Raw genomic sequence first — 24852 nt, forward strand, 5'->3', positions numbered from 1 at the left:
GTGTCTGCATACAGGCACCGTGATGCCCCTTCCTCCATGCCCACAGCATTGCAGAGACACAACTAAAAATGGTTTTCACCTGTGTGTTCACTAGCCCTCACCACAGCTCCAGTCATTAGTTCGCTCCATGGGGGTGGGGCTGCAGCCGGTGCACAGTCCTGGATCCAGAGATGGGGGAGGGGCACAGCCCTGGGAATACATGTTGGAGGCTTTGCCACCAACTCGATCCCCAGGAGATGAGCGATTTCCACTTTAGGTTCTTAGAGTCCTTTGGGCTCTTTGGCACTTGGAAAGTGACCCCCGACCTCCATGAGAAGTGGTTGGGGGGAGGACTTGGCACTGGCTGTGGGATGAGTTATGGCTCCATCATGCCCCTGGCCACTCACAGAAAGGAAGAGTGTCACCAGGACAAGCCCCTATTTGGGATCAGGTTCTGAAGGGGTTTGGGTACAGTCAGTGGAGTGGTCACTGGGTGGTGGGGTTTGCTAGAAACTCCTGTCAGGGACAAAGAGGCAGGCTGAGCCTGACAGGTAGAAGGCCCCGAGTGGCCATCACTCCGTCGTCATGCACTGCAGCCGGTGTTTGAAGAAAAGCAGGCGGTGTTTGGCCACTTGACTTTCATCCAGTGACCCTGGGTAACGATACCGGGCATAAGTCTCTGTCCCAGCATCCCGTGATGTCCAAGGCAACTTCAACTTGGATGCGTGATCCACAACGACGTCTGAGCAGGAGCCCACCTGAAGGGAACCAAGTCCATCCAGGAAGAATTCTGGGGGTGGAGGGAAGGGCAGTACACAATGAAGGTTTTGAGGGTGCAGGCCAACCCTTAGGTAAAACAGATTTGGAGTATGGAGGGTGCACATGCAAAGCCTCCTTTTCTAAGCATCGGGGGAAGTAGCTGGGCATGGGGTAGAAGTGAGGATGACAGTGGTAGGGAAGTTCAAGCAGCTGTGCTGGGTGTGAAGGTTTACATGGTGTGCAGGCCGGGAGGGGGGAGCTCTGTCTCAACCCAGTGCAGGTCCTGGTAAATCATAGAGCTGCCCTAGGTGGCCCGGGTGGCAGCCGTGGGCTCCACGGATGTGGGAGGGAAGGAGTAGCGGGTACCCTTGGTACCCTGCTGCATGGAGCTTCGCCTACCGCCCCACGGGGACTCTGCCGGAAGGGGGCGCCACTCACCCAGGTGCGCCACGCGGCTGAGGCGCGGGTCGAAGCCGACCTCGCGCACTTTGTCTGTGCGCGCCAGGAAGAAGTTGACCACACCGTCAGTGACCACACAGCCTGGGAAGCCTATGAGCTTGTGGTGGAAGCCGCGCCTTTGCCGGAGGCAGTTTCCTCGGCCTGTCGCGCCGGGCTCCACGCTCAGTAGCTGCCGGTAAGTGGTGGCGAAGCCTGAGATCTCCCGCACCGCGCCCCCTACCTGCAGGGAGTGGAAGGATGGCTCCAGGAAGGGCGGAGACTGGAAGAGGGGTGGGGGTGTGGGGGGTAGATCTGTGCTCCTTCTGCCCCGGGGCGGTTACCCTGCCCCTATCCTTTGTGCTCTATCCCCAGGACCCAGATAGTCCCCTAGGCTCTGCTTCTTAGTCCTTTCTTGTCCCAGGGCTGGCTGCTCTCGGCTCCTCTCAGACGTGGTCTTAACCTTGTGGAGGCCCTCCTTCTCCCACCCTACATCCTGAGACCCATCCCCTACCAGGTCCAGCGGCGTCCGCTCCAGCACGTCTACAAGCCTCTCCAGCCGCGTCCGCGCAGTGAATATGAAGTCGTCGTCCACCCACAGCACGTACTTGGTGGTTACTTGGGACACAGCCAGGTTCCGGCCTGCGAACCAGCCCTGGGTAAGGGTATGCATGGTTGGTGAAGCTGTAGAGGTAGAACATACCCCTCTGCCACCTTTCCTTTTCACTTTTGACCCCTTTCAACAGCCTGTACCCCTCTCCAAACTTCGAATTCTTATTAATGGGAGGGAGCTAGGTAATAAATGCAGTTTCCTACTGTCAGAGGTTGAGTCGGTGTTTTGGGGGAAGAGTCTTGGAATGCATTGAATTTCTGCGTGCATTTATTCAACTATTTATCACGCATCCACTAGGAGCTAAGAACCATTTTTAAGAATGCAGCGCGAATAAGATAGACACGCTTCCTGCATGCACAAAGCTTACATTCAAGGAAGCCCCATGGTTAATAGGTACCCTTCTAATTTTGAGGCAGATAATCCTGTTATCACTACTCTGGAGACTGCAGACAGAGCGCGCGCGCCCCCTCCCGCTGCCCTCGGGTGTGTGGTTCAGCCTCGCTCGCTGCGCACCTTGCCGAAAGGCATGAGATAGTGCTCGATGTGGGGACCGCTAATGATCTCTGGCTTGTCGCTGTCGTCGGCGATGACCACAGTGACCGTTGGGTAGAAGCGGCGGATGCTGGCGATGAGTGCCCGCAGCCGATTGTAACGAAGGAAGGTCTTGGTGGCAATGGTGACCAGAGCGCTAATGTTGTACTGGGCTGGGATGAGGGGCAAAGTTAGGTGCAGACAAGGAGAGTGGATAGTGAGGAACAAAAAGGCATCTTTCCCAGGCAGCCTTCTCCCAACTTGCTCCCCACCAGGGCTCCATCCATGTCTCTGCGTGCACCAGCCTCACCTCCCTGAGGTAGAGAACCAGGTGGGTACAGCCGAGGGTTGTGGGGGTGCCGTATACGAATGGTGAAGGCCGCTTCGTGTCCCTCGGTGGAGAACCGGACTGGGAAGAAAGGGCATGAGATATGGACCTTAAGGCTGGAAAAACATTCTCTTTTCAGTAAATAAATATTTAAGTGCTTATTCCATGGATCACCTTTCTAGGCCCTGGTGGGCAAGAACACAATGTTCTTACCCCCATGGAACTTACATTCTATTGGATGGGAGAAAGGCAAGAAAACATTTAATTAAAAGCTAACCTTTATTGAGCACTTACTATGGGCCAAGCACCTTTTAAATTACCTTAAATATATAGACTCATTTAATTCTCCCAATAGCCTTATTAAGTAGATTCCTACTACAGAAAAAGAAGGTACAGAGAAATTAAGTAATTTGTCACATTTAGACAATATTAATCAATAGAGCTAGAATAGGAACCTAGTCAGTCTTGTTCCACATTAAGTGAATAAAAAAAAGTTTATATACTGTTAAATATTGAATAGAAAATAAGACAAGTAATGTGATAGTAAAGAGGAGACATTTGAGCTGAGATCCAAAAGACAAGAAGGAGCCAGCCATACAAAAATCTGGGGGAAGAGCATTCCGGGCAGAGGGAACAGCAAATGCAAACTCCCAAAGTGGGAGCAGGTTTGGTGTAGCAAGCCTTGGAAAGAAGCAAGAGGGCTGTGTTAGGTCCCTTTTGCTAGAAGTAAAGAGCTTTGGGAGATAAAGCCCTTTGCCCTATAGTAAGTGGTGGGCTGGGAGTAGAGCTTGAGTCTTCTGGCTCCTGGGACATGTCACTTCCTGGGGCCCCCATAGTTGGCCTGAAGAGGGAACACATCCAAGGCTCAGATTTCCCTCTGGCCTGCTCTGGCCCGCTCTGGCCCCAGATGAACAAAGGCCTCTTCTCTCTCTCCCTGGCCCTGCTGGCCTAGCTGAAATGCCCATTGTGTGGCTGGGCAGCTCTGGCCATTGCCCAGTGTCTCCCACACCCTCTGCCACTTGCCCGCTCCAGCCTTCCTGGATTCTCTCTGTTCACCTAGCCTGCCCCTACCTTCACCCAGCTCCTCGCACCTGTGTCTGCTGTGTTTGCATGGTAGCTTTGGCTGCTATAAGTAACCAGTTGCAGCTGCCGATTGAGTTGGTCCAGCCCTGGGCTGGTGAGGGTGAGATTTTGTTGTCCCTCTCCTGTGAGAATCACTCCAGTCACTTCCCCTGCCACATCCCAGGTGCCCAAGGAGGCAGTCAGATTCACCTGGGAGATATTGGACAATGCAGTGTTAGCCTCCAGACCTACCTTTTGACTCCCTGATTCCACCATCCCTCCTTTGGCAGCCATATTTGCCATCCTTAATGCCCACTTGGCCTCCCTGCCCTCCTCTTCCTTCTCACCTGGTATACCTCCTGACCAGAAGCAGCCTGAAGGCTCAGCCCTGGGAGGAAGGAGAACCACAGACAGCTTTGGTCACTTTTTCTTCCTTCTTTCACCACACACAACCCAGAACTTATCACCTTTTCCCCTTGTTCAGGCAGCTGGGCACAATGCAGGAAGTAGCCTAGAGTAACTGATTTTTAACTCCTTCCCATCAAAGCAGTAGCTGTTGTATGGCTTGCCCTATCTAATCCACCTAAGCTTTGGTCAGTCTGCAAAGAACAGATTGTTTTCTCCAAACCTCTTCAGTTACAGTCTTCGCAATTCCTGACAACCCAAGAGTCCCTTCTGCCCCCATTTCCCACCTCTTGAACCCCCTTCTGACCTCAAGCCCCCCTTTCATCAGATGTCCCCTGCTTCCCATTCCAATCTTCCCTCATTCTTCCCTACCCAATTTTGGGCTTTGCCACTCCCACAGTGGCTTAGGTCATCCCTTAGGACCTTTCTCCCTACCTGGCACCAAGATGCTTCTGAAGGGCTGTACCTCCACACCCTGCATAGGGTATTGTAGGGGGCAGTTGGCAGGAGCAATGAGCAGCTGATCGGCAGCAGACTGGCTCCTGACAGTGGAGGAGAGGGAGAACAGAGGAAGAGTCAGGGGGAGAGAGCTCTCCTTTCTGTCGCACCCACCCGCAGGCCTTGCACTGCTCTCCACCTGCAGGGTCATGCTCTCCTTTCATGCTGGTACCTTGAGAGGAAGGCCTGGAATTCCTGCTCCCTCCAGGCAGAGGCAGCCTTCAGCTCCTCAGGGTCAAAGGCCTTGGTGAAGTCAATGGCTTGGACCTGCCTCTGGAAGGGGAGGTGAAGACTCCCCACATTGGATTCACAACTGCAGTTGTTTCCAGACAGCAGCCTGGAGCAGGGAGGAAGGGTCATCAGAGCCCAGCCATACAGCTCCCTTCATCCCACAAAACATGTACACAGAGCCCCACACCTTGCCCCTTCAACCCTGCCTATCCAATATCTGTCCCTTAAAACATTGCTCTTCAAGTAGTCCCCAGGAGGAGGGACCACAAATAGCATGACCTCTTCCCTAAATCTGGATTTCACAGAAGTGCAGAACAGGGCCAAATTGCTAGGATTTCAGGGTTGTCTGCCCACCTTTCAGGCTGCATCTGGAGCTCTTTCTTCACGTGGAAACCATCAAGACATCAGAAAGTGTTTCGCGGCCATCCCCTGACTGCACACCTTCCCTTCCCCATCACCATGACATTGTTCAGGGAGGGCATATTTTTCCCCAACCCAAGACTCGGTAGCCCCTTCCACCTCCCACTTCACCCCCACAACCAGCGGAGTAAACCCAGTCATTGGAGCTCAGCAGTGGAAGAAACAAAAGCCCGGCCCTCCCAGCCCACCGTAAGTGACGCACTGCTGCCGCCACTCCTAGCACTCACCCCACCACTTGCTCCTTGATCCTGACTCGGATATGGGCATAGCGGGGCTCCGGGGCTAGGTCTGGCAGATCTGGCCTAGGGGGACCCTGAACAGGCGCCCATAGAGCAAGAGGTAACCGGAGGTCCGGCGCGTCCCGGGTCCTTGCGTACAGCAGCCCCAGCGAGGCGCCGACTAGCAGCAGAACCAGCACACAGAAGGCTCTGCGGCCCAGCCGCATCCTGGGTGGGTGGTAGGGTGTGGCAGGGTGAGAGAGGCCGGGAGGAAAGCGGGGATACCCCCGCTCCCGCTTCCCAGGGCGCTCTCCACATTTTGCGCACTGGGATTTACACAGCGGGTCGTTGCCGCCCCCGCCCCGCAGCCCTACACCGTACACTCCCCTCACTCCTTGGGCCTTGTGTCTCCCAGCCTCCTTCCTTCTTGCCCTCTCCCGCATCTCCGTTTCCTCTCACACCGGAGGCCCGGCATCTCGATGCGAGGGAGCTTTGGCCGCGGTAGTTTCCACGCGGCCGCGCATGAGTAGAAGAGCTCCGCTTTATTAGGACAGCCGACGTCCCCAAGCCTGTCGCCCCCCCCCCCCCCAGCAGCCCGCGCATCCCCCGCAATTTCTCCGTCCGAGCATCACCTGGCCCCGGGTATGCTTCAAAGGGCGTCTTCACACCTTGCCTATCACGAAAAATGCAGAATCACTCCCGCGCTATTAGGTGCCCCGGGCAGAGGGTGACCTGGTAAGTGGCCTCCGGCAACTGCGCGGGGGGGTGGGGGACAGCAGTCGGGCGAGTGCGCCTCCTCCCACCTCCAGCTCAGCCATCACCCGGCCTGGGCACTGACCTGTCTAACGCTCTAAAGCCGCTGCAAGATTTCGATCTGGGCTGCTCAAGGCTCTCAGCCCCGGCCTGGGGTTCCTCATGGGGCTGGAGGCAGCCTGATTAGGGAGCCGCGCGTGAGCCTGAGAGCGTGGGGGATCCTCCTGCCTCCCCAGCGCGTCCGACTCTGTCCGCCTTCCACCTCTCTGGGCTTTGTAGATCACGGCGCTGGAGTGGTTCTTGGCGTTTTCTGCCAGGGTGGCGAACAGAGTTGAGAAACCAGCCCCAGGAACAAAGCCAGGGCTCCCCTGAACCCTGTCTCCCTTGCCCTGCAGGGCTCAAGCCACCGCCCGGGTATTCAGATCGCGGCGCCGCTGGGCTCGGCTTAGGCTACGAGCCGGGAATGCGAGCGCCTTCTGGTGGGAGCCGAGGACATTGCGGGGGAAGCGAAGTGGATGCCCGAAGGTCCTTTTCCCTATACCCCTGGCCCCGGCCCCAAGCCCTTCTCCTCTGAACCTGGGCATCTCAGCCCTCTGCCCTCGACCCCATTCTCTGTCCTATTGGTTCGCAGTCTCCTTCTCATCGAGGTTGTAGGCGTTGACTGATGTTAATTTTTATCCGGAGCCTTCGTTAGTCTTTTGTAAGAGGGTCTCTGTGTGTGTCTGCGTGTGTGTGTCTTCGTTAGGGTTCATTGTAGATGACAGAAACCGCTCTAGAGGTTTATTGATGGGTATCATGTGATTTACAGTGTGGGTTTTTTGTTTTTTTTTTTTTTTTTTTTTTTTGGTGGTGGTGGTGGTTGGTTTTTGCCTGGGTGATAGTACAATACTTTCCATGGGCTTTTGGGAGTACTTGGGGGAATTTTTGGTGGTCATAATGACTGGCAAAGCTACTGGCCATTGGTGAGCAGGTGTCAGCTAAGCTAAATGTCCTACAATGAATAGAACAAGACTATGCAAGAAAAACTTGCTCTTCTGTTAGATAAGACAATGGTCTCAAGGGTCTGGGCCAGCAATTTTCTCCCCTTTTTTAAATCTCATGGCACACATAAACTAACTATTAAAATTTTATGACACACACAAAATACATTTTTTGCAGATCTGACAAAAAATAGGTATACTTTTGATTCATTCACACTGCATGGCTATTGTTGTGTTCGCTGTTGTTAATTTTAAAAAATTTAATAACTGAAGAGAAAAGATAGTAGTGCTCTTGCCTAAATAGTCAGATATTGCACGTTTAAAAAATTATTGCCACACATGTCTGCTGAAATTGTTGGGCTGGGCCATTCTTACTAACTGCCATTCTTGCCAAATGTTAAAATGTAGCACGGTATTTTTCAGATGAGCTGTAAATAAGATAAACTTCACAGGAACTTACCCTGATAAGTGTAACCAACTGCAAAGAAGATATCAATGTGTAATTGACCAAATAGTGTATGTAAGCAATGGCTAAGCCTCCCTCCAGAGAGACAGAGCTTTGGATATGAATCTGACCTCCTTTACTTGCTGCAAGTAAATAAAACTACCTTGTAACAACCATGCGGCCCAAGCAGCAAACCTCTTGAATTTGGTTACAAATCTGGTGACTCAGATGGGACTTTCTCTTCATTTTTCAATTACACTCGACCCCAGTGATTAGACAACATTTAACCTACTAAGTGGTCATCCTGATAAATCTCATACCCATCTGATACCATTCATAGTTATTAGAATATTATGGACAATATTTCCTATGCTGTACTTTACATCCCCATGATGATTCTGTAACTACCAATTTGTACTTCTAAATCCGTCACCTTTTTCACCCATGCCCCCAAACACCCTCCCATGTGGCAACCATCCAAATATTCTCTGCATCTATCAGTCCGTTTTGGTTCTGCTTGCTTATTTACTTTGATTTTTAGATTCAATGGCTGACAGATATGTATTTATTGCCATTTTATTTTTCATATTTTTAATTTTTTTCTTCTCCTTAAAAAGATCCTTTAACATTTCATGTAATACTAGTTTGGTGGTAACGATCTCCTTTACCTTTTTCTTGTCTGGCAAGCTCTTTATCTGTCCTTCAATTCTAAATTATAGCTTTGCTGGCTAGAGTATTCTTGGTTATAGGTCCTTGCTTTTCATTAGTTTGAGAACTTCTTGTCAGTCCATTCTTGCCTGCAAAGTTTCTTTTAAGAAATCACTTGACAGTCTTATGGGAGCTACCCTGTAGGTAATTAACTGATCTTCTCTTGCTGCATTTAAGATTCTCTCTTTGTTTTTAACCTTTTGTGTTTTAATTATGGTGGGTCTTGGTATGTACCTTTTAGGATTTATCTTGTTTGGGACTCTCTGCACTTCCTGGATTTGTATGTCTATTTCCTTCACCAGGTTAGGAAAGTTTTCTATCGTTATTTTTTCAAATAGGTTTTCAATTTCTTGCTCTCTCTCTTCTCCTTCTGGCACCCCCATGATGTGAATGTTGGTATGCTTGAAGTTGTCCCAGGGGCTCCTTACACCATCTTCACATTTTGGGATTCTTTTTTCTTTTTGCTGTTCTGATTGGGTGTTTTTGCTTCATTTTGTCCCAAATCGCTGATTTAATTCTCAGCATTATCTACTCTACTGTTGATTCCCTGTAAATTATTCTTCATTTCAGTTAGTGTATTCATCATTTCTTCTCTTTTTCTTTTTTATATTTTAAAAAATTGATTTGAGAGAGAGAGGAACATCAATTTGTTGTTCCATTCACCTATGCATTTATTAGTTGATTTTTGTATGTGCCTTGACCAGGAATTGAACCCACAACCTTGACACATTGGGACAATGCTATAACCAACTGAGCAACCTAGCCAGGGCCAATGTAGCCTTCATTTTGTACTGGTTATTTTTATGGTTTCTATGTCTTTTCTCATGCTGTTGAAGTTTTCACTAAGTTCCTTGAACATCCTTATAACCATTGTTTTAAACTCTATCTGGTAGTTTCCTTGCCTCCATTTTATTTAGTTCTTTTCCTGGAGATTTTTTCTGTCCTTTCATTTGGGACCTGCTTCTTTGTCTTCACATTTTGGCTGCTTCCCTATGTTTATTTCTATGTGTTGTGCAGAGCTGCTACACCTCCCAGACTTGGTAGAGTGGTCTTGTGTAGTAGGTGTCATGTAGGGCCCAGTGGTGCAGCCTCCCCAGCCACCTGAGCTAGATGCTCCAGGTGTGCCCTTGTGTGGGCTGTGTGCACAGTCCTGTTGTAGTTGAACCTTGATTACTGTTGGCATTACTGGGAGGGACTGACTCCCAGGTCAGTCCTCTGTGAGGACCAGCTACAACTGCTGCGCAGGAGTTGACCCTACAGAGCAGGACTTGCTTCAGTGGAACTTCGGTGCTCACTGAGTCTACCCCTTGAGCCTGTCACTTGTGGAAGTGGTAGGGTTGTAATCTGGTGTGTTCTGAAGCTGTCCACAAGGTGCACTGGCTCTGGGGGCTCCTAGGAGATGTAAAGTCAGCCATCACCTATGCCCTGCCTGCGGCTACCCAACATGAGCTACAGAGTAATCTGTGGATGGCTGCTACTTGTGTTGGGTTTGGAGGTCACCAGAAGACGCCAAGCAGTGAACCAAGGCAAGCTGCCACTAGTGTCAGGCCTGGAGCCACTTAATAAGAGATAGGGGGTACACAGAAACCTGATGCTGCTTGTTTGAGAGATTTCAGGAGAGTCTGAAGCACAAAGCAAGTTGTATGGAAAAGCCACTGGAAACAGCTTGGATGGGCTTGCAAGTTGGGTGAGATGGGGTCTCAAAGAATCACCAGAGTGGGGTAGACAGTGTGAGCCAGGTTGATGGAAACTCAGATTTCACATCTGCCTGTTGGCTCTGTGTACATGTGTGTTGGGGGAGGTCTCAGAAAAGGAACAATGGCCTTTGCCAGAGCTTTTTTTCTGGCAGAAAGCTGCCCACTCCCCATCTCTCACCCTGATGCAAGAAAATTCAGTTCCTCCCCATATGTCCCTGGTGCCTTTCAAGCTGCTGTCCCAGTGTGGAGCTCAGAGGGAATAAATCTGAGTAAGTTTGTACCCAGGCCCTTTAAGAAGAATGCTTGGGACTCCAGAAACCCTCTGTCTTGATCAGCCACAACCCCTGCTGGTTTTTACAGTAAGAAGTTATAGGACTTGTTTTCTTGGCACTAGAACTCTGGGCTGTAAGGTTTCTCTCTCACATCAATGTTTCTCTCTCTCTCTCTCTCAAATTAATAAATATATTTTCAGGTAAGGATTAAAAACGTTTACGTGAAATGAAGGAAGTCAGATGCAAAATACTACATAGTTTATCATTCCACTTACACGAAATGCCAGGATAAAAAACATATAAAGAAAGAAAGCAAATCAGGGTGTACCTGACTAGAAATGCAAGTGGGGATCTACTGAAAATGGGCATGAGGGAACTTTTGGGTATAATGGAAATGATTTACAACTGAATTATTGTGATGGTTGCACAACTATAACTTAAATAAAGATCATAAAATGCTACAGATATTGTGATGAATTTCATGGTATATAAATTATATCTCAATGTTACTGCTAAAAAATTTTGCCTATTTAAAAGTGAAATAAAAGGAGAATTGCTAAGACTGAATCTTAAGCAAGTCTATAGTGTCTACAGAGTCACAACTCATAGAGAGATATAAGTGATTAGTATAAAAGTCAGGATAATGGTTATTTCTAGGGGAGAACAAGGGTTGACTCTAGAACACAGTACATGTGTAAACTTCTATGGAATGGCTGGTAAAGTTCTGTTTCTTTACTTGAATGATGTTTACAAGGACTTTCACTTTAGAATAATTCATGAAACATTTGTCTTATGGAGCTCTTAATGTGTATGTGTGTATAAATATTTTATTTCTTTATTTTTAGAGAGAGGGGAAGGGAGGAAGAAAGAGAGGGAGAGGAATACTGGTGCAAGAGATGCCAATCAGTTGTCTTTTGCACACCCCCAGCTGGGGACCTGGCCTGCAACCCAGGAATGTGCCCTGACTGGGAACCAAATTTGTGACCTTCTGGTTCACAGGCTAGCACTCAATCCATTGAGCCACACCGGACAGGGCTAAATTTATATTTTATTTCATAACAAATTAGAGGAAACTTTAAAGAGGCTGCTAAACACAAAATTGTTATGTAAAAACCAATCAAATTTCTATATATCATTAAAAGTTATAAAATGAAAAGTCTAAAAAAATGCTATTTACAATGGCATAAAAATGTAAAGAGCCTAGTAAATCTAACAAAATATTGCAAGATCTCTGGACAGAAAACAATAAAACTTTGTTTGTAGCCATTAACAACACCTACATAAAAGAAAAGAGACAGTATTCATTCCTTCTTTAATTTTTCAGTTAGACTTCCAGCCAAGATGGAGGCATAGGCAGACATACTTCATCTCTTTCCACAACCATAAGAAGAGTTATATCAACCTCAAAACTAAAAACAATCAGAACTACCAGAAAATTAAACTACATGGAAGTCCAACAAAGATATAAAGAAGTAATACTCATCCAGACAGCACCACAACATGGTGAAATGAGATGCCCTGCACTGATGAATACATAAGGCTCTGCCCCTTACAATGTAACAGGTGAAACAGCTCTACCTAAGACATAGAGGCAAACACAGGAGGCTATAAAATTGAGGAAACAGAGAATTATGGCCCAAAAGAGGGAGCAGATCAAAGTTCCAGTGGAAGAACTAAGTGATGAGGAGATAGCCAACCTAACAGATGAAGAGTTCAAAACATTGGTGATAACAATGCTCACAGACTTGACAGACGTGCTTGAGTATGGCAAATGCACAAGGGAAGAAGTAAAGGCTATGATAAGTGAAATGAAGGAAAATCCACACGAAACCAATGGGGAAGGGAAGGAAGCCAAGATTCAAATCAATGATTTGGAACATAAGGAAGAAATAAACATTTAACCAGTACAGAATGAAGAAACAAGAATTGAAAAAAATGAGGAGAGGATTAGGAACCTCTGGGACAACTTTAAATGTGCCAACATCTGAATCATAGGGGTGCCAGAAGGAGAACAGGGAGAGCAAGAAATTGAAAATTTATTTGAAATAATAATGAAGGAAAACTTCCCTAATTTGACAAAGGAAATGGACATACAAGTCCAGGAAGCACAGAGAGCCCCAAACAAGCTAGATCCAAAGAGGACCACACCAAGACACATCATAATTAAAATGCCAAAGGTTCAAGATAAAGAGAGAACCTTAAAAGCAGCAAGAGAAAAGAAGAGAGTTACCTACAATGGAGTACCTATAATACTATCAGCAGATTTCTCAAAGGAAACTTTGCAGGCAAGAAGGGACTGGGAAGAAGTATTCAAAGTGATGAAAAGCAAGGACCTACGACCAAGATTACTCTACCCAGCAAAGCTATCATATAGAATGGAAGGGCAGATTAAATACTTCCCAGACAAGGTAAAGCTAAAAGAGTTCATCATCACCAAGCTATTATTATATGAAATGTTAAAGGGACTTACTTAAGAAAAAGAAGAAGATCACAACTATGAACAATAAAATGGCAACAAACTTACAACTATCAACAACTGAATCTAAAAAATAAAAACAAAACAAACTAAATAAGCAACCAGAAAAGGAACAGGATCATAGGTAGGGGGATCAGTGGGAGGGTTATCAGCTGAGAGGAGGAAGAGGGAGAAATGGGGAAATGGTGCAGGGATTAAGAAGCATAATTGGTTGGTACAAAATAGGGAGATGTTAAGAATAGCATAGGTAATGGAGAAGCCAAAGAACTTACATGACCCATGGACATGAACTAAGGGGGTTGGGATTGCTGGAGGGAAGTGGTGTACTGGGTGGAGGCGGGCAAAGGGGAAAAATTGAGACAACTGTAATAGCATAATCAATAAAATATACTAAAAAAAACCTTTCACTTATTAAGACCAATTTATTTAATTTCCAAAGGTATAGTGTTTTATGAGGCTCTTGTTGTTATTGATTTATAACAATTGTGTTGATTAGAGAATTTGGCTTTCTGTAATGCTAATCATTTGCCCATGTGCATGGATTGGAAGAGTAAACGCTGAAAATACGTTTGTTCTCCTCAAATTGGTCTGAAGGTTAAAATGAAATCCCAGTCAAATCTTAAATTATTTTTGGTTGATTCTGACAAACTGATTCCTGGGAGAACTTACCTACCAGGCATCAAGACTTAAAGCGATAGTGATTAAAACAGTGTAATGTTGGTGCAGAGAAAGGTAAGTGGATTAATAGAACAGTATAAAGAACCCAGAAACAGACTCACACATATATGGATACTCGATATAATATGACAGAGGAGCACTGCAGATAGACTTTACAATAATTGGTACTGAAACAACTAAAAGTCCATACGGAACAAAAATTGAATTCTCTGCCTCATTACTGTATTCACAAAAATCAAATCCAGAAGTATTGTAAATCTAAAAGTTCAAGGCAAAACTCTGAATCTTTGGAAAGATAGTAAGAGGGAATCTTTTATGATTTCTAAATCAAACACATTACCTATAAAGAACAAGTTAAGTTTTTCTACATTAAAATTAAGAACTTTGACTCATCAGAAACTATAATAAAGAGAGTAAAAAGAAAAGCCTTACACTTGACAGATGTTTGCAAGGACAGGCATCCATAGTATATAATAAACTCCTATTAATCAAATTGAAAATATAGACAATCCAAAAGAAAGTTGGATAAAAGAGCCCTGGCTAGAGTGGCTCAGTGGATTGAACACCAGTCTGCAAAGAGAAGGGTTACCGATTTGATTCCCAGTCAGGACACATCCCTGGGTTTTGGACCAGGTCCCCAGTTGGAGGCATGCAAGAGGCAACCATACATTAATGTTTCTCTCCCTCTCTTTCTCTCTCCCTTCCCCTCTCTCTAAAAATAAATAAATGAAATCTTTCTTTTTAAAAAGAAAGTTGGACAGATCTTAATATGCATTTCATGAAATGAGAGAATACAAATAAACTATAAATTTTGAAAAGATGCTTAACCAATGAGTAAGGAGCAAATTGAAAATTAAAATTGAAATGAGGTATTATTACTCAGCAAACAGATCAGCACAAGTGAAAAATGGTTTTACTATACAAAGTGCTAGCAAGAGTGAGAAACAGTTGGAACTTTGATACACCGCTGATGGGAGTGTAAATTGGTGCCACAGTCTGGCACTACATAATAAAGTTGAAAATGTCTTTACCTATGACCCAGCAATTTCACTCATGTGTATATACCATAAGAAATTCTTGCAGAGATATGTACAATAATATTCACAGAAGCATAGTTCAAAAGAGCCAAAAACTTGACACAACCCAGTTCCTACCAGCAGTAGAATGTATGCAGGGGATGTGATCAAGAACAATATACATGGTAAACTGTAAGAAAAATAAAGGGGAGACTTCCGGCCAAGATGGAGGCCTAGACTGACACGCTCCGTCTCCCTCCACAACTAAGAAGGAATACAGCTGCCACAAAACCAGCAATAACCAGAAGTTCCAGAAAATAAATGGAAGTCCAACGTATGAAGTTGTAAAGAAGTGGTGCTCATCGGACAGGTAGGAGGGGCAAAGCTGGGGAGAAGAGGTCAAGTTGTGCTGTCCATGGCAGCAGTAGCGACAGCAGCAGGACAGCGGTAAGCACAGACACCCATATTTAAGGGGAGGCAAGAAGCGCCTGGGGAGCACCCCCAGCTGCAGACCAGACCCGTCAGCTTGTGATTCCAAAACTAGGGAAGGCAGACCTCCATTGCCTTGGACTGTGAGGCCCAGTGGGGGTGGGGATGGAGGAGGAGGCTCTCGGTCTCTCAGCAGAGAGTGAACGGCAGGAATCCATCTTGGACCCCCACCTCCGCAGAAAACCCTACAGCGTGGTGAGACGGGTCACCTGGTTGTGACGAGTGCACAGGGCTCCGCACTCTATAGCGTAGGAGGTGTGACAGCCCTGCCCAGGAAGCAAAGCTAAACACAAAACTGTTCAAGATGGCACAGATCATGATAGAGATCCCAGTGACGCAGCTGACCAGATAGCAAATATCTAATCTAACAAAGCAGCAGATAGGAAATCTTTCTGAGGCACAGTTCAGAGCTTTGGTTATACGAATGCTTACAGACCTAACAGCAAATCTTAAACAAGACAGGGAAGGAATGAAGGCTAGTCCTGCTGAAATGAACAAAAACACATATGAAACTAGTGGTGAGGGCAAGAAAACCAGGGATCAAATTAAGAAATCGGAACATAGGGAAGGAACAAACAGTCAACCAGTACAGAAACAGGGAATGAGAAGTGCGTAAAATGAGGAGAGGCTTAGAAACTTATTGGACAGCTATAAGCAGGCCAACATCCGAATCATAGGGTTGCCAGAAGGTGAAGAAGAAGAACTAGAAATAGAAAAATTATGTGAAAAAATAATGAAGCAGAACTTCCCTAACTTGGGGAAGCAAATAGACTTACAGGTCGAAAAAGCACAGAGAGTTAAAAAAAAACAAAAACAAAAACAAAAACTGGACCCAGGGAGAACCATACCAAGACACATTATAATCAAAATGCCAAAAATTAAGAATAAAGAGAGAATCTTAAAAACAGCAGGAGAGAAGAAGAGAATTACATACAAAGGGGTCCCAATAAGACTGTCAGCTGATTTCTCAAAAGAAACTCTGCAGGCAAGAAGGGACTGGCAAGAAATATTCAAAGTAGTGAAAAGCAAAAACCTACAACCACGATTACTCTATCCAGCAAAACTGTCATTCAGAACAGAAGGGCAGAGAAAGTGCTTCCAGGACAAAGTAAAACTGATGGAGTTCATTGGATCAAACCACTGTTATATGAAATGTTAAAGGGGCTTGTTTAGGAGAAGGAGGATCAAAACTATGAACATTAAGATGAAAACTGTATCACAACAACCAACAACAGAAGCTAGGGAACCGAAACAAAGACAAACTAAGTATGCAACGAGAATGTGAACAGAATTATAGGCATGGGGAACATTATGGGGGGAGGTCAGCAGGGAGGAGGAAGGGGGGAAAGGGAAGGAGATGGTACAGGAATTAAGGAGCATAGTAGGAGGGAGTGGAGTAGATAGGAAGATGTTAAGAACTATATGCACAACCAATGGTCATGGACTAAGGGAGGGGTACAACTGGAGGGAGGGATGTCACTGGGTGGTGGGGAATAAAGGGAAAAGAAATTGGGACAACTGTAACAGCATAATCAATAAAGCATATTAAAAAAAAGAAAAGGAGTAATTAAAACTCTAGACAGTAGTTACTTGGGGGCAGAAAAGGGGTGTAATAGGGAGAGTCCTTTAAGTACTTTAAAGCAATGCTTCTCAAACTTTTTGGTCCCTGGACTCCTTTATATTCTTAAAAACTGGGTACTCCAAAGTGCATTAGTTTCTGAGTCATATCTATTAATATTTACTGTATTAGAAATTGAAACTGAGAATTTTAAAATATATATATTTCTGTCACTTTAAATAATAATAGTAAAACCACACTTTTAACATTTTATTTTAACAAATAACTGTTTTCCAAAACAAAAAAATAATGGTGAGAATGATACCCGTAACCTGGCCAGTGCCCAGAGTTCGAGAGGAGCAAAGGGGGAGGGCTGCAGGGGCAGTGCCATGTTGCCTGGGTAATCAGGCTAATGCTAAATATGACAGATCCCCCCCACCCCTGGGCAAAATGCGGCAGGAGGAAGTCATTGTGTTGAACATGCACAAGGCTAGTGAGGGTAATTGACTAAGGGAAAAGCCCTCCTACTCACTTCCAGTCTGGTGAAGACCTGTGAGTCTAGCCTGGGAAAAGATGGGATATGTTGAGGGGACCGGGCCCTCCTGAAGCCTGTGGAAGTTTGAGCACCCAGCCTGGTCCACAGGGGTAGCTTCTGTAAAATGAGGGAAGGGAGAGGTGCTCTCTCTCAGATGGACTTTGCAGACACGTGGGCTGGTGTTTTGTGGGTCTGGTGGACCCTGGAAGTCACATGTGGGTCCCCAGGAAGGAGCCTAAAGCCGGACTGCAACAACAAGCCAAGATGCTTGAATGATCCTGCAGCAGCCACCCGCAGTTCCCAAAGGATGGTACTTTTTAAAAGATTTTCTTTATTTTTAGAGAGAGGGGAAGGGAGAGAGAAAGAGAGGGAAACACCAATCAGTTGCCTCTTGCACGCCCCAACTGGGGATCCAGCCTGAAACCCAGGCATGTGCCCTAAGAATCAAACTGGCAACCTTTTGTTCCACAGACGGGTGCTCAATCCACCTAGCCACAGCATCCAGGACAGGGTTGTATTTTTTAAGTGGGAGACGGAACCCTAGGCACAGCCTTGGACTAGTCTGGCACAGGGTGGCTGGGTTTTCCTCTGGGTTTTCTGGAGGGGATGGGCTTTGAGGCAGGAGCCTGCAATCCTCCCAGATGGTGCAATTTTTGAATAAAAGACCTCTTTCCTTTTCTCACCAAACCACTGCCTCTGGAATTTGCCTATATGGGTGGTGGCTGACAGTTAAACCCCACTTTTGTTCAGTAATAGATTTGGCTCTCAACATGGGGCCCTGTGGACCTTGGTAAGTCCGGGAAGGCTTGGGCTCAGGTCTCAGGTGCTTGTGGCAGGCCTCCAAGAGTGGGACTGTGGGGATTTCCTAGTCTCAGGGAATTCCCCTGCACTCCCCCTTCAAGGCACTGACCACCTGAACCACCCGGCTGGTGGAAGGAAAACGGTCTGAGAAAGGAGACAGATTCTAAGAGTGGGTGAGGATCACCTGAGTTTTAGGGGGCCACTGTTCAGGGACCACTATTTGTGGTACCGGTTGGCAGAGGATAAGACACTAAAACTTGCTTGTGAGCATTCGTTTGGAATAATGGAGTCAGGGATTCAAGTTTTGTTTATGTTCCCAATCTGCCCAGGCTCTCATTGTGGTTATAGATGTGGGTCTGTATGTCTGGGCCATCAGGGACTGTTCTGTTCTGGCTCCTGAAGGAAGCCTACTGGGTTGAATTTTAGCAGATTGGTTCATGTACAGCCATTATCCAGTGTCTAAGGGGGAATTATTTTTATTGTAATATTGTATGGCCCATATATATTTTAGACTGTGGGGATGGTTCCCTAAATTACTATACTATCACGCAATTATAATTGTTTTGCCGAGAGGTAGGCAAATGGAACAAAACCCCTTACGTTAAGGCACTTATCTTGTTGTATAATAAGGTTTCAGCAGAAACAGGAAACCACTTGATGATGCAGAGAGGGGAAGTGGCCTCAAATCCCCTCTCAGATAGTAGGACATAGGAAGAAAAGGGAAATGAGGAAATAAGTCTCCCTAATGCCCTGAACCCAGGGGTCACAAGATTAGTAGCAGGGAGACCTTCTCCATCACCACCCCCACTGCTAGATACCCTTCAAATAGGGCCCAGAGAGCCAACGGCCCACCCCTGTATGATGAAGGAGTGGTTTCCCCCTCAAAGGCCCCTCAGGGTACCCAGTTTGACCAGGGAGTATCCCTATTCAGAGCTGGACAATTCCCTTTGAGGCAATACCCTATCGGTGGAGTAAATAAGGAAGGCCATCCTCCTGGCTACTACTGGACCTATACTCAGCTTTCCACTTCAGAGTTATTGAATTGGAGGAATTCTAACCCTTCATATAGGAAAGATCCTTAGAAAATGACAGACCTATCATGTCCATTTTTGCCACTCATCATCCAAACTGGGCAGATGTACATGATCTCCTTAACATCCTGCTAATGGTGGATGAAAGGAGGCTAGTTATAAATTAGGCTAATGAAGACACTCAACACCACCACCCAGACAATCCCAATCTGACCACCAACCACCAGGGCAATTTCATTGACAGAGCCCAACTGGGACCCAAATAGTGGGGACCTAGCTCTCCTAGACCATTACAAAATGTGCATATTGGAAGGGCTTAAGAAAGGGGTGTCTAAGCAAAAGAGCCTGAATATGATATAGGCCCCTCAATAACAACAACAACAACAACAAAAAAATGAAGATCCTTCTGAATTTTTAGAAAAGATCAATCAGGCCTATCAAAAGCACACTATTGCTGGCCCACAAGCACCAGAAAATGTCTGGATGGTAAACATGACTTTTATTGGGCAAAGTGTCCCAAATGTCAGAAGGAAACTCCAGTGTTTAGACAGGGTATTAGCAACGAATTCCTCCCAGTTAGTGGACACAGCCTTTAAAGTTTACAATGCCTGGGAAGCAAGGAAGTTAAAACAGACCATAGTGTTCTTAGAAACAAAGTGGGGAAACCAGAAGGAGAGATGGAAGCTGAAAGGAAAAGGGAAAGGCCCATTAGACACCAAAGGAGGGCAATCAGAGAAGGAAATACCCAAAATTCAAAAGGAGAAATAAAGAAGATAAAAACCCTTGCCGGAAATGCTAAAAAGGAAAAAGGAGTCTGATGATGAATGAGGAGGCCCAGGGGCTCCCTTAGACATCTCCTGACCTATTCCTATTTCCCCACAGGAGCCCTGGGTACAATTGACAGTGGGGAACAAGCTAATTGGTTTCCTTGTAGATACAGGAGCTACATACTCAGTGCTAAATACAAAATTACCCAAGAAAAGTTCAGATGCAATAATGGTTACCGGAATGACCGCATAATTTCAGGTATTCCTTCAAACTCTAGAAGGTCAGCTTGAGGATTAAAAGCTTATGCATAGTTTTCTCTACATGCTAGAATACCCCATTTCATTGCTGGACTGAGATTTACTTTGTAAATTGCAAGCACAGCCCTGGCTGGTGTGGCTCAGTGGATTGAGTGCCCGTCTACAAACCAAAGGGTTGCCAGTTTGACTCCCAGTCACGGCACATGCATGGGTTGTGGGCCAGTTGGGGGTGTGTGAGAGGCTACTACACATTGATGTTTCTCTCCCTCTCTTTCTCCCTCCCTTCCCCTCTCTCTAAAGATAAATAAGTAAAATCTTCTTAAAAATTGCAAGCACAAATTACTTTTTCTCCTGAAAAGTAGCAATTATGTGTAGACTTCCTGCTGGAACCTGCTCTCCAGCTCCAGATGCTCCCGACTTGCCCAGAAGGTCCTGGAGGTGAACTTGTTCCTCTCGAGATCCATGAGCAGTTCAATCAAACCATACAAGCTGATAGAACCCCAGGTAAACCAGTTAACATCTAACTCATAAAAATTAACCTAAAAGAAGAGGCATGGATCCCATGGAAGAAAAACTATCCCCATAAAAATGAAGATTTGGAGGGGAGTCAGCCAATATTACAGAAATTCTTAAAATTGTGACTAATTCAGTCATGCCAGTCTCCCTATAACACTCCCATTTTGCCAGTCAAAAAGCCTCACTCTGATGAATATCGATTTGTACAGGATCTTAGAGCCATAAATGACATTGTTCAGGACACTTATTCTGCAGTGCCCAATCCTTATACTTTGCTGACTATGGTGTCTGGGGACAGCAAACAGTTTTCAGTCCTAGACTTGAAGGAAGCCTTTTTTCTGCAACCCAATAGATGAATAGGCTCAACTACTATTCACCTGTGAACAGCAGGACCCAAAAACTAAAGCCATGCTCCAATGCTGTTGGACCACGTTGCCACAAGGATGTAAGAACTCCCCGACTATATATGGGAAAGTATTAGCAAAAGACTTAAGAGATCATCAATTGTAAATCATGAGTCCTTTTACAATATGTAGATAACTTACTGATAGCTAGAAATACGTACAAGGACTGTTTGCTCAACACCATCACAGTCTTGAATCATTTAGCAAAAAGAGGATAAAAAGTATCGCCTCAAGAGGCCCAGATCTGCAAACAGGAGGTGGGGTACCTGGGATTCCAACTGAAACAGGGCACTAGGAGCTTGATGGAAGACAGAAAACAAGCCATTGCTACAATAAAAATCCCAAGGAACCAGAGGCATCTTTGTGGGTTCTTAGGGATTACAGGGTTCTGCTGAATTTGGATTCCAAGCTGTGGATTTATAGCAAAACTGCTGTATAATTCCTCAAAAGGATTAGACTCTGAACTTTTTGAATGGACAAGAGATTGTCAGGTAGCATTTTTTCATTAAATCATTTTTTATTGTTATTCTATTACAGTTGTCTCAATTTTCCCCCCTGAGGTCTCCTCCTCCCATTCCACCCCTCGCTCCCACAGTCAATCTCCACCTTGTCCATGTCCGTGGACATGTTCATATGTGTTCTTTGTCTAGTCCCTTCCCCTTCTTTCCACCATTATCCCCCTCCCTCCCTCCCCTCTGGTCACTTTCAGTCTGTTCCTTGCCTGTGGTTCTATTTTGTTTGTCAGTTTACTTTGTTCATTAGATTCCTCCTATAGGTGAGGTCATATGGTATCTGCCTCTCACCAACTGGCTTATTTCACTTAGTATAATATTCTCCAATTCCATCCATGTTGTCACAAAAGGTAGGAGTTCCTTCTTCCTTTCTGCTGTATAGTATTCCATTGTATAAACATACCACAGTTTTTTGATCCATTAATTTATTTATGAGCATTTAAGCTGTTTCCAACACTTGGCTATTGTAAATAGCACCACTATGAACATAGGGGTGCATAAGTTCGGTTGAATTGGTGATTCGGGATTCTTAGGGTATATTCCCGGCAATGGAATTGTGGGGTCAAAAGGCAGTTCCATTTTTAGTTTTTAAAGGAGATTCCATACTGTTTTCCACAGTGGCTGCACCAGTCTGCATTCTCACCCACAGTGCACTGAGGTCACCTTTTCTCCACAGCCTGCCAGCACTTGTTGTTTGTTGATTTTTTAAAAAGATTTTATTTACTGCCCTGGATGTTGTAGCTCAGAGGACTGAGTGCTTGTCTGCAAACCCAAAGGTCGCCAGTTTGAGTCCCAGTCAGGGCACATGCCTGGTCCCCAGCGGGGGCATGCAAGAGGCAACAGATCAATGTATCTCTCGTATTTTGGTTTTTCTCCCTCTCTTTATCCCTTCCTTCCCTTTTCTCTAAAAAAGTAAATAAATAAATATTTTTTTAAAAGATTTTATTTACTATTTAGAGGGAGGGGTAGGGAGGGAGAGAAACATCGATGTGAGAGAGAAACATCAATCAGTTGCCTCCAGTATGCTCCCTGACCAGGGATTGAACCTGAAACCTAGGTATGTGTCCTGACAAGGGGTCAAACCCACAACATTTTGGTGAATGGGACAATGCTCCAACCAACTGAGCCACCTGGACAGGGCCCACATAATGTTTCTGAGATTCATCCATGTCATAGCATGTATTAGTAGCTCTTTCATTTTTGGTGTTGAATAATATTCCATTGTATGGATATACTAATTTTGTTTATACATTCATCAGTTGATGGACACTTAAATTGTTTCCAGTTTTGAACTGTTGTGAGTAATGCTGCTATGAACATTCATTTTCAAGTCTTTGTATAGGCATATGTTTGCATTTCTACTGGCTAGATACCTAAGAAAAGAATTGATGGTTTGTATGGTAGGTTTATGTTTAATTTTTTTTAAAACCGTTCAAAGTGATTGTACCATTCTACATTCTCACCAGAAAGGTACGACAGTTCCTGTTTCCCTATTTGGTTGCCAACATTAGGTATTGTGTTTTTTTTTCACTGTAATCATTCTAGTGGGTATGTAGTCATAGCTCATTGTGGTTTGAATTTACATTTTCTTAATGACAAATGATGTTAAACATCACTTTATGTGCTTATTATTTTATTGTTTTTAGTGAAATATCTATTCAAATCTTTTGCCCATTTTTAAATTGAGTTATCTTATTGAGTTGGAAAGGTTTTTATAGGTTTTGTGTTACCAGTCAATATGCTCTCCCAGGCTTTCTTTTTATTTTCTTAATGGTGACTTTTGAAATACAAAAGTTTAAAAATTTTATATACTCTGCAACAGTGGAAAATTGTAATGGTGGGAAATTGTAACCCACCTCACTATTTTTGACATTGTTTCTGTAAGTACTGACTCTGACTAATATGTAGCCTGTAGATAAACAACATGTTTGTATAAGAATCCTAGGCACTAGTTTCAAAAGATACAGACTCTGACCTTCAAGCATACCATTTCCAGGAGGTTTGCTGACCAAGCATGGAGCCAGGATGATGTAAAGCCAGAATGACTAAACCAGGATGATGCACACTTGACCATCACTTGCCGTATTGGAATGGACTGTGCTCGTCTGCACATAGAGAACCTTTCAACGCCCTCCATTTATCTCTTTGTTCTGTTCCCCTCTTGCTCCTTAAAAAAATATCTGCCTCCACTGAGAGGTGGAGATGAGGTTTGAGACATGAGTGTCCCATTTTCCCAGGAGATGGGTTTTATGACTTGAGTCTCTTATCTTCCAGGTTGCTGGCATCTGAAAATAAACCATTCTTCTTTATATCAGCACCTGCCTCTTGAGTACTGCATTCAGTTACAGTCTAATGTGCTAATTTTTTTATTTTTAGTTGTCATGCTTTGGTGTCATATCTAAGAATTCTTTCTCTATCCCATGGCCATGAAAAATTTTTTTCCCTATGCCTTATCCTAGATGTTTTATAATGTTAGCTTTTACATTTAGGTCTGTGATCCACTTTGAGTTCATTTTTGAGTGTGGTAAAGGTCTAAATTAATCTTTTTGCTTAGGGATGTTCAGTTGTTCCAGTACCATTTGTTGATAAGACTATCCTTTCCCCCAGTGAATTGCTTTGTCACCGTTGTCAAAAATCAATGAACCATAAATGGAAGGATTTATTTCTGGACTTCAAAATCTGTTTCTTTGATCTATATGTCTAGCTTTACCTTAATACCATACTCTTGGATTATTGTGGCTTTATACTAAATTTTGAAATGAAATTGGGTACGGCTTCTGATTTTCTTCTTATTTTTCAAAATTATTTTGTCTACTATGGGTCCTTTGTATTTCCATATAAATTTTATAGTAAACTCATTAATTTTTACAAAAAACCCTGCCGGGATTTTAATATGGGTTGCACTTTATCTGTAGACCAATCTGGGGAGAACTCTCATCTTTAAAATATTTAGTGTTGCCCTGACTGGTGTGACTTAGTGAATTGGGCATTGTCCCACAAACCAAAAGGTGGGTTTGATTCCTGGTCAGGGCACATGACTGGGTTGCGGACAAAGTCCCCTGTTGGGGATGCGCAAGAGTTGACTAATTGATGTTTCTATTGCATATGGATGTTTCCCTCCCTCCCTTTCTTTCTCCCTTTTTTTTTCTTTTCTCTGAAAATAAATAAATAAAATTAAAAAGGAAGTAATTGGCTTTTTACAAAATTAGCCTTTAGAGGGAATAAGAACACAAGCCACAAACTGGGAGATAAATTTGCAAAAGACTTACCTGATAAAGGACCATTGTCTAAAATGTACAAAGAACTCTTAAAACTCTACAATAAGAAAACAAACAACCAATTAAAGCTGGGGAAAAGACCTGGACAGACCTCTCATCAAAGAAGACATAAAGATGGTAGATAAGCATATGAAAAGATGCTCCACATCATATGTCAGTTAGGGAATTGCAAATTAAAACAACAAAATTCCACTACATA

General features: G+C 44.8%; 1 protein-coding gene across 2 annotated transcripts; it reads right to left on the reverse strand.

The window, feature by feature from the left end:
- Positions 1-69: 69 nt before the first annotated feature.
- Positions 70-6708, reverse strand: B4GALNT1 (beta-1,4-N-acetyl-galactosaminyltransferase 1). Of its 2 annotated transcripts, XM_090273505.1 has the most exons (11): positions 6318-6708; positions 5489-5707; positions 4783-4947; positions 4548-4654; positions 4055-4095; positions 3737-3917; positions 2628-2726; positions 2300-2490; positions 1688-1828; positions 1177-1417; positions 70-769 (listed from the first exon to the last, which is right to left on the reverse strand). In XM_090273505.1, the coding sequence occupies exons 2-11, from the start codon at positions 5704-5706 to the stop codon at positions 552-554; spliced, it is 1602 nt and encodes a 533-aa protein (XP_090129631.1). In that variant the 5' UTR covers position 5707; positions 6318-6708; the 3' UTR covers positions 70-551. The 2 variants fall into 2 exon arrangements, with proteins under 2 accessions (XP_090129631.1, XP_090129630.1); XM_090273504.1 differs by lacking the exon at positions 6318-6708 and having other exon boundaries at positions 5489-6008.
- Positions 6709-24852: the final 18144 nt, after the last annotated feature.

This window comes from Furipterus horrens, unplaced genomic scaffold (genome assembly GCF_987537825.1).
Source record: "Furipterus horrens unplaced genomic scaffold, mFurHor1.1.pri manual_scaffold_4, whole genome shotgun sequence".
Taxonomy (NCBI): domain Eukaryota; kingdom Metazoa; phylum Chordata; class Mammalia; order Chiroptera; family Furipteridae; genus Furipterus; species Furipterus horrens.